Source organism: Malaclemys terrapin, chromosome 6 (assembly GCF_027887155.1).
Source record: "Malaclemys terrapin pileata isolate rMalTer1 chromosome 6, rMalTer1.hap1, whole genome shotgun sequence".
Classification (NCBI taxonomy): Eukaryota; Metazoa; Chordata; order Testudines; family Emydidae; genus Malaclemys; species Malaclemys terrapin.
The window spans coordinates 86,118,163-86,131,477 of record NC_071510.1 but is presented as its reverse complement, the minus strand read 5'-3'; the positions used below and the strand labels follow the sequence as shown (position 1 = coordinate 86,131,477).

Here is a 13,315-nt window from a genome sequence, read left to right as displayed (position 1 = left end):
ATTTCTGCCACGAATATCTGTATCTGCCACATCGGTCCAAGACACCGAGATCATGTGTATCACCCTTTGTAGGCTTTAAATCATATTGTATCCCAGTGACCCTCCAAATCCAGGTCAGGGCAGATGCATGTTAGAAATCAACTTGTGTCCTCACCACAACCTACACACATGCACTATTGACCACCAGAAGCCTCTTGGCAATATAAACCAAAAATTCCCTTCCCCAACACTTGAGAAGTTTAAGGGTGGGTGCAAGGTTATAACAAACAACTCATGAAAGCAATAAGGCAGATTTAAGTGCAAGTGAAGGGATTCAGCTGATATGGGGAGAGTGGCAGGGGAAGGAGCAAAAGTTAATATTGGTGCTGGAACTGTAACTGAGGATTTCCTCACTGAGGAGTAATTTAGTTAGTTTAAAAAAATAAATAAACCTAAGTTGCTTTAAGGGAAAAACTCAATCCAAATAACCTATTTTGCCTAGAATTCTTATGAGTTAGCATTCACTTTTCAAAAGTGAATACATTGCAAGGATTTCAGTAAAGATACTGAACTCAGACTCTTCCTGTACCCCTAAAAAATGCTTCACTGTTGTCCACTATTTTCTGAGAGAGAGAGAGAGAGAGAGAGAGAGAATTGCTTTTTACTAAGATACCAAATATTTGAACTGGGTAATGAAAAGGGAATGAAAAAAACGCCACGATGCAGTCAAGCTATGTCAAAGTCATACTTGGTTTTATTCCTGTGGCCAAGTACCTGAGATTTGAGATATACCAATTCTTACAGGATTGATGTATATTAAAGTTAAACAAACAATCTTTTTTTTTTTTGGGGGGGGGGGGGAAGAAGAGGAGAAAAGAGGAGCAATATAAAATGAAGTTCATAGACTTATTTGGAGGAACAAAGTCTCACTTTGTACTGATCCACAAAATGTATTTTAGTAGTTAAATAGCTTTAGAATAAAACTTTAAAATCTTTGTGGTCAAAAAATTACATGGAAAGTCTGTCTTGAAAGGGTCCGCTCTTTCTGTCATCATTAATCCAGTCTCTTCAAAACACATCCTGCAGGAGTAGTTTCCATTTCCTGAAGCAAAGTAGTATTTTGAAATCTGGGGAAAGCTTCGTAGATTTTAAATCCAATGAATTTTCCACAAATATGACGTATGGAATTAGACAGTTAGTTACTTGTAGCTTGTTCCGGAACCCTCAAAATACCATGAGTTTTGTTCTCCTCTAGAGAAGTGGCCTTTTTCCTCGTCATGGTAGCAAACAGTGCATCCATCATTCCCAAAACTTCAAGTAGTTCCGCCTGGTAATCAATTTCTTTTTCTATGATCTCTTGGAGTCTTAAGAATTGTTTATCAATGACTGCCGATTGTCCAACCACAGGGAGATAAATATCTGGATGAAGGAAAGTTAAAGTTAGTCTATGTGCGGATATCCATTGGTTCATATTTTATAAGCATATATTTTATTTTTTAAATATATAGTTATTTCTGATAAGTCTTGCTTCGTGGCAAGATGGAGAATATTTTAATAGCCTTCTGAAAAGTTATTGATATATCTTATAGTAACTTTCATGCTAGTAAGCCTGAAGGGGGCTTAAATTTTGTTTAAATGTTTACTACTTGTGGTATTATGCACTGGGAGAAGTTGGGGAAGCTAGTCATACCACACAACTGCATAAAAATAGTGCTGAGGGCATTCAGAGCCTGGGACGGGTGCTCTTCTGTACAATGAACATTAATCAAAGTGAAGTGTACAGTCTGATCAATCATCTGGCAAGAAAAAAAATAAAGCTTGGAATTTTCTGATCTCTATTTTGACCACTAGCTTTTTATTATATCAGTTTTAAATTCCACGCTGGGTCGTTAGGCAAAATGTAGAACTTTACTCTTTGGAACAGCGTAAGCTTAGCTTGGATTACTAGGAGTTTCCTTTTGGTACAGTACATTCATTTGAAGAAGTGGGTATTCACCCACGAAAGCTTATGCTCTAATACATCTGTTAGTCTCCAAGGTGCCACAGGACTCTTTGTTGCTACTTACCAATAATCATTTCTGCAACTTTTATCAGCATAGGGGCAAATCTTGGCTCAACCACATACCTGCAGAGACAGAACAATTCTTAAAATGGGGGGTGGGAGGGGAAGGATAGCTCAGTAGTTTGAGCATTGGCCTGCTAAACCCAGGGTTGTAAGTTCAATCCTTAAGGGGACCATTTAGGGATCTGGAACAAAAAAAACCCACAAACAAAAAAAAAAAAAAATAAACCCCACTGTCAGGGACAGTATTTGGTCCTGCTAGTGAAGGCAGGGGACTGGACTCTATGACCTTTCAAGGTCCCTTCCAGTTCTATGAGAGGTATAAAATTAAGATACTAGCCATTTACTCCCACACCACCAGTGTGAATAAACAGTTTCCCTATACGCATGTACAATTTACCACACAAAAGTTTAACCAGACAACTGGTAAAAGCAGTCCAAGGGATGGGATAATCAGGAAGTCACACGTGGCAACCGCTCAATGAGGAAAGCACTGGGACTTGGAAAGGTGGCAATTTTCTTTTTAAATACAGGAAGATAAAACACAAGCTTCAGACAACAGGACTCATTAAGGTGGAGTGGGAGGGTTGCAGGCAAAGGGGTAAGAAGGCAAGTTTAAAGAAACCTCATCCTCTTTTTGGTGGTCTCAGACTTCCTCTAAAAAGAGAGCAGCAAACTTGATCAACATGCATTTTATAAATGAAAGGCAGTGTAGTTACCATATAAGCACAAGTCCATTAAGAACACAGAGTAACTGTGAACAACGGTAGGGGTAAATTCTAAGCTTGTGCCCCCACTGAGGTCAAAATTCCTGTTGACTTCAGTGGGGCCAAGGTTTCACTCCAACAGTCTTGAAAGAGGTGTCTGCAGGTAAAAGAGTGGCAAAAGCTGGCAACAAGAAACATCTGCCTGATGAAATAGCCTTGTCAGAGGTAATTTAGGTGAGTGATACCTTATCAAGAAAGCCAGGAGGATGCTAAGTTGTGTTTCATCTCGTCCTGCAAGTGCATTTTTCAGTGTTCCTCTGCGATTTAGCTCCTGCATGACTGCAACTGTAATTTCAGGCGTCCTGTTACGGGCCTAAGTGTATGTAAAGAGTTTAGTACCAGTGCTCATCTTCAACATGAAATGAAACCTACATACGCATAAGCAGGTCTATGTACACAAGAGAGATTTCTTCCCCTTCTAGGCCTGTCTCAAAGTTATATTAATTTCATAATATGTAAATATAAATTTCAAATGAAAGCACTGAGTATTGACGCACAAAGCAGTAATGGCCTTACCTCAAGTACTACATCAAGAGCCTTGGATACCTGGAAGCTTTTTAGTAGTTTGTCATACTTTTTCAAGTGACTTCTCACAGGTTTACTGACAAAGAAATCCTCCTAGAATTGAAAGGACAGTTCAGGATAGAGCAAACATGTTTAAGTGTTTTGTTAGCACTAACACTACTTCTCAATTTCTTTATATTGTTTTTCCAGATACTGCAATCTGCTGTCCAGGTGCCTTCTGTTCTTATCAGAGTTCTGGGAAAGTTTTCAGGGGGAAAAAAAAAATGGTGTATTTGGAAAATCATGTTAAAAATACAGTTGTCAGCACAGCTAGTTAGATCATTCCCTTTAAAACCCTTCATACTAATATCAGATGGATAGATTTTAAAAAATAAGCGCAATTTTTATTTTGAAGAGTTATACAGAATGCAGCTACCACACACGCTTCTTCCTCTCCCCCATACCTGCTTCGGCATGTAGTTTCTTCCTTTTACAAAGGTTCTGTATCCTGGCCGTTTCTTCTTTGGAAAACGTTCTTTGCTTTCTTCGTGTTTTCTGTGTCTCACATTTAGTACCCCATTGGTCATACCTACAACTATAGTTTCATCTTCAGGCTAAAATGAACAAGAAATTGAGTAAGTAACCAAATGTTTTTGCTGTGATGAAGCTTTCCATAGCAGGCAGAGTTCTCAGGTTATATAAACATTGTTAATATATTTTGTATGAATCAGGTCTGATAAAAACCCCAAAGTACTAAGGCCTGCTGATCTAAGCACAATTTTTGGACACACGGGCATGGAACAACTCCCAGAGGAGAGACTAAAGATTAGGGCTGGTCGTCTTAATAAAGAGATGATTATGAGGAAATATGATAGAGATCTACAAAATCATTACTGGTGTGGGGGAAAAAATTCTCTATTTACCCTTTCCCACAATACAAAAACCAGGGATCACCTGATGACAGGTGGCAGCAGGTTTAATACAAGAGGAAGCATTTCTTCACACAATACAGTTAACTTGTGTAACTCACTGCCAGTGAATGTTGTGAAGGCTCAAAAGTATACGATAAGTGGATTAAAAAAAGAACTAAATTAGTTCATGGAGAATAGGTCCATCACTGGCTATTAGCCAAGATAGTCAGGAATGTAACCCCATGCTCAGGGCAAACCTAAACCTCTGATTGCCAGAAGCCAAATAGGGTGGATATCTCCAAAACTGCCCTGTTCTGTACACTCACCCTGAATCCCTGGTGCTGACCACTGATGGAAGACAGGATACTGGACTTGACAGACCATTGGTCTGACCCAGTATGGTAGCTCTTATGTTTCCCATGGTACTAAACAGGCTGAGGTCTCTATACTCTGAACCTTGACCTTTGTTTAAAACTGTTAATGTTGTACAGTGACAGGGTCATGTTAGCATCTTCGACTCTTTGGGCTCATATTTATCTAAATACCACAGATTCCCTGAGACTCATACCTCCCTTCCCCTCTGGCCCCCAAGAGATGGCTGTGAGGGGCCAAGAAAAGCAGACCTCTGGAAGAGCCAGAGAAGGGGGGAGGGAGGCCTATGGGAAGGGAGAAGAGGTAGTCAATTGATGCCAGACTCTCTACCAGCTATGGGTGGCCCTCTGAACTACCATTGCTGGAAGAAGGGAGCTGTGTCTGACCTGCCTTCTCGGCCCCACCAAGCAGAGAATTCGGCTCTTCCCTTGACTCTCAGGCAGGGAAGGTAAAGGGATGGCTTGCCAAGCAGTTCATTCCTTTCCTCCTCTGCAGAAGTTCTGACAGGAGAGCAGCCACAGCTAGCTCTGCCTGCAGTAGGAGTGAGCTGTCAGGCAGCTCCTGCATTCCCTGCCAGGAGGTTGTTTGTCAATAGCTCCTCCTATGGAAACTAGTTTCTAATGTCTCTACCCTTAACCCTCCATCACAGGGGAAGCCTGCATGGAGAGTGAGGAAGGTTTCGGCAGATGAATTGTTTGATTCTATCCATGTCTCCCCAGACCAGATTGGCTCTAAAAGGCTCCTGGTGCAGGTCCTCCCACAACCGCTGACTAGCTTCAACAACTGGTCCACTTCCAGCTAGAGCTGCAGAAGGCTCCCCAACAAGAAAGAGTTCAGCATTCTATACAAAGTGAAGGTCAGAACACAGCAACATTCCCTTCCCAATCACTCACTCCTTGGGGGAGCACACTGCTCAAGACACTCCCAGCTCAGAGTACACTACTAAGACCAGTGCCAGACTCAGCTGCGGGACAGCATGTTAAGCCAATAGATTGTTATGGCAGCCTAATGTAGAATACTCAAAGTCTCCAGGTAATACTTGTATGTGTAGAATTAATTTAGTGATCCTCACACACATAGCATCCCTCTGACATTTAGAGATTGCAACAAAAGCTAAAATCAATTATGTAAACCACTTATAATTTTTTTTTAATACACCAGTTCCCAAAGAGCTTAAAAAAATAATTTTTTATATTATACTTACAGCCAATGCAAGACTCAGAATTGATGCAGCATAATCAAAGCTGTGGACTACTTTGTAGGAGGTTGTACTGTAAACCTTCACATGCCTGCAAAGAAAAGCAACTTATTTACAACTTTACATTTCCATGTCTCAGTCTAGATATTTTACAGGAATTTCACCTCTCTTACAAATGTCACAGACCCATCTAAAGAGATTTCAATACATTTTACATAAAAGTTGCTTCATTCTACAACAGATTCTACTTTTACTGGTCTCTTCCGCTCTCTAGCCTGCAGAAAGATTTCATACTCTAACTCTTACACTTGCTGTACCATCAGATAGTTGTTCAAACATCTGGCTCATGGTCCAGACCTGGCCTCCACGATATATTTACGTGGTTGGTCTATAATATGCAGATTCTGCAGAAACTAAGCTTTTATTTAAAAGAATATTTCAATTTCTAGCTTTCAAATAACTTTCCAAACATGAACTGAGTGTCACGGTACTACTGCCTTCCCTAGGCACCAAAGGAAAAGCCAGAAACAATGGCTCAATCATTTGAACCTTTTATCTTTTTAATCTCTTCGGCAGAGGGAAGTACCTAGTGCAAGGTTTGGACCCCTCTTGCTAGTGAGTTAGAAGGAAATACTCAGAAGAAAGTAGAGGAGATAGTTCAGCAAAAGAGCTCCAAGGGAAACTGTGACCCAATCCAGGGATCAAGAGTAGACAGTAAGGACCAGGGCAGCCACAATTGGGGGTAGGGAACAAGTGCTAATATGAATAAAGAGTGGGGTGGAGGTTGCCATTTTTGATGTAAGGTGCGAGTGAGGATTATTAGCAAGAGAGGACTCTGATCTACACTGAAATCAGAAGCACTAGTAAGTAAGTATAGCTCTCTTTTCATATTAAAATAGGAGCAATTGGCATGGGGGGGCAATATAAGTTTGGAGTTTCAGGAAACAGAATAGCAATTTGGTGAAAAATCAGTTTGGCCCTTAGAATGATTTATTCATCTGCCACTTAAGACAATGGGAATTACGAGTGCACAATTAAAGGTAGAACAAAGCCCCAGAATGTGTTTCAAAGTTACTTGCACCAGTAACTGAAGTATTAGTATGAAAAATATTGCTTTTATTACTTTAGTCTGGTGTTTTCCGAAGTCTCCTGCCTTGATCTATAGCAGTCATGACTACAATGTGTTTTTCCCAAATTTAAAAATAACAAACCCCCTAAAAAAAAAAGTTAGATCAAGTGAAAGATACTAACCTGTCTAATGATCCTGAGAGCAGCCTTTGCCCAGAGCTACTGAGGCATAAACAGGTTACAGTTTTATGGTGATTTTTCAGCGATACTAGTAATTGCCCTCCTTTTAGAATGTCCCAGACTTTAACATACCGGCCTCCTATAAACAGGAAACACATGCAAAGCAGTTTTGACATGTACACATTTAAGCTTCTTTGCATAAATTTTCAAGTTAAGAGCACAAAAGAACATGACTTTTTGCTAGTTTGGTTTCCTTTTAACACTAAGTTTACTGCCTCCACCCTTGTCCACTTACGATTATGACGTAAGTACCTGTCAAACAAAACCAATTTGAGTTTATATTCTATAGGAGACATGATCTTCCTCTAGAAGCAACTGGGAGAAAAATATTGTATCACTCAGGGTATAGCAGCTGTGGGCATCAATCATGGTCTATTAAAGATGTTAAAAAGGAGAAAACTTGTAACTTCCCTCTATAAGAATATTATGGAGGCTCAGTATGGAGTTGGGGGATCTTCTGTTTGTGTTCAAGCAAATGGGGGGTTGGGGGGGGGGGAAGACCCTGAAGAAGATGAAGATTCTTAGCTCTTCAGATCAAGGGAGAAAAAGTCACATCTTTCAAGAATAATCTTTGTCCCATGAAACAATTTATCCCATTCTTCCACCCTTGCACAATATGGCACTACGCCAATGAGAGAGTCAGTTTCCAGTCCTAAAGGTTTCTTGTTTTAGTTTTGATTAACAGCAAGTGGGAGCAGACTACAGAGATGAAGACCCTCTCCTGCTACCTACTCCTTCAGTTTAGCTCTTGGGACAGACAGCAAATTCACTACTATAGTGGGATCTCAGACAGCTGGAACCAGGCCACTTATGGCTGCATGACAATCGAGAGTTCAATCCAATATTAATTCATAACGCAGTAGAAGTGTTCAGCCTTGGTGTTTCAGTCTCAGCAATGACAAATGTGATAACTTGCAGCCACAGAGCGGGTTAAGGGGGAGAAGAAAGGAAAGAAATTTCATTTTGTTCAAATACCTGCAGAGACTAGAAGACCCCCAGAAGGGAAGAGAAGAACATTCTCCACAGGCTGTCCATGCTCTACAGTCATAACACTTTTTTCTGTCCGTACATCAAATACTTTCACAGTGTGATCGTATGAACCTGAAAAATACCCCAGTGAACAGTTTTAATTTAAGAATCCATAACATTTCAAGTACCAGAAAACCCCACACACTCATCTAAGATAAAATGTTCAATCTCAAACCAAAGTCCATAGGAACTGCTGACCAACGGAAAAGCACTTTGCTTCACAATTTAAATAGCCAGTATCTTACATAAGTGTATTTCCATCTTTCAGGTGGTATAAGGATCTCACCTTTAGTCCTACCAAGACACTGGACCTTACAATCCGTGTCATTCAGATCAGTTTTCTTCCTACCCACCCTTGAATTCATAGGACTCTAGCAGCAAGAATCACAAGAACTACTAGAGCTAGAAGACAATGTTTAATACCATGTAAAAACTTGGAATGTCAGTTTTCAAGTGTAATGAAGCATTACTATAGTCCAACCAGTGGTTTGATAACCATAACTTTACGTTAGATAACTCTTATAGCACAATATAACGGATAGTGTTCTGTGCAAGTGTGCATGTTATTTAATCTAGAATATTATGAAAATATCAGGAAACTCAGTAGCAGTTGGTTCTAATAGCTACTTAAACTGCATTTATTCCAGTTTTGAAACTTCAACTTTTAGACCACACAAGCCATGTTCACTGGTGCCATCTTTTCCTAAAGTCTTAGCAAAAATTTTCAATTGCATTGATGTATTAGGTAAGTGGAATGCTTACTTACTTATTCTTAAAAACCTCAAGAAATAGTCTAGTAAGTATTTTAGCAGAATCATTAACCTTAAAGGACTAGAGTACTGTTCTACTCACTATGAAACACGGTAGAAAACAAAAAAGACAAAGAACTGGCATAAGAGGCAAGCACACTGTCCTACTGTAACAACAAGAATCATCCTGTAAAGATAAATGCTAAGATAATCAAGATTTTAAACAGAAAAATCAAGGAGAGAACACACATGAACGGCAGGAGACTCCTAGTCCAGGGGAGGGGAAATTAGTGCCATTTAGATGTGGAACCCAGATCAAGAAGAAACTGCTTTTCTGAATTCCTTATAGGAGTCCAATTCAAGACAGATGAGTATTTTACGGAACAAACCTGTTACAAAAAGATCTGTGTTCAGTTTACTTGTACAGCCACATCTCACATAATCCGTATGCTCGCTGTACGACACAATTTCTGTTGCACTTGGAATATCCCACAACTTCGAAGTATAATCGTCAGCACCAGAGAATATACGGTATTTATCAGACAGAAAGTCCACTACGTGTACTGCTCTAGAAACCAAAACGAACAATGTCCAAGATTACTACAAGTACTTCAAACTTTGAGTGCAGAGTTATTATAGGAAAATATGTCCACTTAATCTGAAGTGCTATGATAAACTGACTAACAAAATATCTGCTACTGGAAAATATAGTGCCGCAGCTTGCAAGTTAGATACTCCTTCAGCAGTTCAAAGTTTATATTAAAAGCACAGAACACAAAATGTGGGCTATACTGACTTTCTTCTTAGAATATGCATTAATACCACTCCACCCCTCCATCAAGGGCAATTACGTATTGTTTTGTATATAAAGGGAAGATTTAAATACGGTAGGAGCCTAGTAATTCTATACAAAAGTTGTAAGGGATTTTGGTGTGAGTGTTAGTCTGATTTTATTATTTCTTGTTAAGGAGTGACTGGGTGTGGTTGTCAATAAAGCCAGATGCCTGTGTTTGAGTGACACCTATCCCATCCCATCCTGTGACTGGTTGGCCCCCAGCCACAGAATGGTAATATCAGATTGTAACATCATTTAAATGTATTTACATTATAATTCTAGATGTGATATAGGAATATTCCATATAATCTGTGTCTTTTATTTTGGTGCGCCGCTTTAATTAAACGATTCTTTAAATGTAATTCTATTGCGGTTTACTATGTTCTATGTATTCTTTCTTGCTTTATTAAAAACATTGTAACCACTTATTTCTTTTAAATAAATAATTATTTTGTTTTCGAAGAATTTCTGCTTATGTGTTCATAACACCCTGGCAATTCCTTTAGGGCGGGCCACAACCTTGTTTCCCTTTTGTTAAAATTAGCATACATTAGTGTTTCTAATTTAATTGGCGCATAAAATTAAGGGTAACAAAACTTATCTAGTTCTTTTTTGAACTCTGTTAATGTCTTCGCCTTCACAAAGTATTCGATGGTATTTCAAATCATAAAATTTACACATGAGAAAGCTTTTATACACAATGAATAAATCCATGTGGTCTTACTTAGTGTGACCATCAAATTGTCTCAGTGCTGCTCTTCCACTGATATCAAATAGCCGAACGACACCTTCTTCACTGCCAGCAACAAGCAGCCTGCCATCATCTCTATATGTAGCACAATAAGCAGCATCTTTGAAGCGAGAGAACGTTTTGATTGGCTCCTGAGAGTACCGACCATAAATATGGATCTAATAAATAAATAAAAAAATAAAAATAAAAAAATAAAAATCACAAATTTTAAATTAGTACATTCTCATACAACACTAATTGAAAAACAAAATAGGACTTATTATGAAAACTTACCCTTGAAGAGGCCGTGACAGCATAATTATGTGGAGGAATTGGAGAGAAGTCAATTTTATTCACTGCACCAAATTCCTTTATTTGAACAGGAGTCTAAATGAATTGAAGTGAGATTAAAGAAATTTAATCTTTATCAAAGATTTTTTTTTTTTTTTTTATTAGCAGGAGTCTTACAAAGACATGAAAGCTTGACATGGATACTCTACCATTGTCTAATTTCTAAAATGAATTACAAAATCCTTTTAAATAATTAGAACAGAAAAAATCATGGCTGTATTTTTAAAAAAAATTAGTTGCCACTCCCAAAATTTTACTTCCCTTTTTTTTGCTTTAAAAAATTTTTGTTTCTAATTTTATGTTTTAAGCGTTATGTTCTTTCATTACTAGGGAATTTGCCAAAATGCAAAACATTCTCATATTGTATAAATATGTACTTTTCAAATACCCATATGTACATTATACCTAAACTGTCTGGTATACATTTTCATTTTTAAAAAGACTTTCTACAATTAACTTACTGTAATGATTGCCAGTAAGATAAATGAAGGTGACCATATTTTATTAGAGCGAACTGCATATATTAGAGGAAGCAATTTGTGATTCAAGTCAGTCTGGGGTCTTGAAATATTGACTTAAACTCATTACACGAGTAAGATACATACTTGATTTTAAAAACAAGCCATCAGGTTGTCACCTCTACTGAAGCTATTTTGCTATAAAGTGCATAAAGAGATAGTCCAGTTACAACAATGGATAGGAAAGTCTTTTGTTTTTAAGTTTTGGCCATTTAAACTGTTGCATAAAATCAAGACAAAAATCTTTAAGCAAAAACTACTACACAAACACTTAAATTATATTCCCATATATTAACTATGCATTCTTACCTTGTAATTCTTCCAATACAAAGTATCTTGTGTGATTTTCTCACCAAGCTTGGGAAATGACTGAACCACTACAGGTTTATAACTAGCCATTATTTCATATAGTTAGGTTCCCAAAAGCAGCAAGTGCAGCCCCTGCTGTTATGCTCTCGGTAAAGCAAGTGTGGTATTTCTTTTTTTAAATGCAAGTGCAGCTGAAAAACAAGAGTGTACAATAAATTTTAAATTTGAACCATAAAAAAATGCAAGTGAAATTCCATTATGAATGTGCTGAAATATCTTATCCAGCCTCCTGATTTTAAGTTTTGGGGGCAAGGCCAAGTATGAAGGGGACAGTGGGGAAGGTAAGGCCAGGGCATGCAGTAGGTTAATATAGCAGCCTTACATCTAGTGTTGAAGCTGGATCAGATCACACGTGAGCTCACCTTAGCTTCCATCCAGGCTCATCACATCAGACAGCAGTTTACAGGTATCTAAAAGGGTGTCATAAGGAGGAGGGAGAGAACTTGTTCACCTTAGCCTCTAAGGATAGAACCAGAAACAATGGGTTTAAACTGCAGCAAGGGAGGTCTAGGTTGGAAATTAGGAAAAAGTTCCTAACTGTCAGGGTGGTTAAACACTGGAACAAATTGCCTAGGGAGGTTGTGGAATCTCAGTCTCTGGAGATATTTAAGAGTAGGTTAGATAAATGTCTATCAGGGATGGTCTAGACAGTATTTGGTCCTGCCATGCGGGCAGGGGACTGGACTCGATGACCTCTCGAGGTCCCTTCCAGTCCTATAATTTATGAATCTATGACACAGGTCAGTAACACAGCGCCCTGCTCAGGAGATAGATACATTTCAAACCAAGCCTAAGGACTCACTAGTCAGCGCCTGCACAACGCAGCCACTGTGATAACCCCCCCCCCCCGCCTTTCCACGCCACCCCGACTATCCCCCTCCCCGCTACTGTGACAGCCCCGCTCCCAGCCGCCACAGCAGGACTCCAGCTTGGCCAATAGTTACGGAGTTGCCGCTGCGGAGCGGTGCGCGCAGTAGCGGCCCCCCGCCAGATGCCTGGGACAGGGGCAGCCCCGTCGCTCAGCAGCAGGCCCCACCTGGAGGACACGGGACGGGGCAGCCCAACGCCGGTCGGGCCCGGCTCAGGCGGGCTGGCGCCGCGCTCTGCACGGGGCGGGGGTATCTAGGCACAGGGGCTCGTTACCCAGCAGCGGAGCTACAGCGCCGAGCGGAGCAGAACGAGCCAACAGCTCACCAGCCTCAGGAGGCGGGCGGGAGAGACCGGGGCCCGGCTGCTGTCCAGGCCGAGCGGCGCAGCGCGGCTCCCTCCCGGGCCATGCTGGGGGGAGCGGGGAGCGCTGCTCTCTCCCATCGCGATCCCCACCTCGGAGCCGGATCCTCTGTCCCGACTGGATGTCACTGGGAGAGCTCTGGACGAAGGAGCCCGGACCCGGTACCGCCTCAGCAGGCAGAAGTCACGTTGTGTCCCACGGCGGCTGCCATCGAGCATCAGGTTGGTCCTGTCGCCAAAGAACTGCGTCATCACTGCTGCGTCACGCAGCGCTACGCATCCCCTCTCACACCCACGCCTCTGACCCACGTGACCTCTTGAGAGGCCCAATGAGAAAAAGAAAAAGGGCACCATCGTGTCCAATCGCACCGAGCGTTATTGGTAACGTAAATGGGAACGCCCT

General features: G+C 40.5%; 1 protein-coding gene across 6 annotated transcripts; it reads right to left on the bottom strand.

Annotated features, from left to right (window-relative positions):
* Positions 1 to 711: 711 nt before the first annotated feature.
* Positions 712 to 13,169, bottom strand: UTP15 (UTP15 small subunit processome component). 6 transcript variants are annotated; one of them, XM_054031647.1, is made up of 14 exons: positions 13,006 to 13,169; positions 12,045 to 12,141; positions 11,623 to 11,813; positions 10,739 to 10,831; positions 10,439 to 10,623; positions 9,269 to 9,447; positions 8,077 to 8,202; positions 7,045 to 7,180; positions 5,800 to 5,884; positions 3,777 to 3,926; positions 3,325 to 3,426; positions 2,994 to 3,121; positions 2,046 to 2,104; positions 712 to 1,398 (listed from the first exon to the last, which is right to left on the bottom strand). In XM_054031647.1, the coding sequence occupies exons 3-14, from the start codon at positions 11,710 to 11,712 to the stop codon at positions 1,175 to 1,177; spliced, it is 1,557 nt and encodes a 518-aa protein (XP_053887622.1). In that variant the 5' UTR covers positions 11,713 to 11,813; positions 12,045 to 12,141; positions 13,006 to 13,169; the 3' UTR covers positions 712 to 1,174. The 6 variants fall into 6 exon arrangements, with proteins under 6 accessions (XP_053887622.1, XP_053887624.1, XP_053887625.1 ...); XM_054031649.1 differs by having other exon boundaries at positions 12,045 to 12,092; XM_054031650.1 differs by lacking the exon at positions 11,623 to 11,813.
* Positions 13,170 to 13,315: the final 146 nt, after the last annotated feature.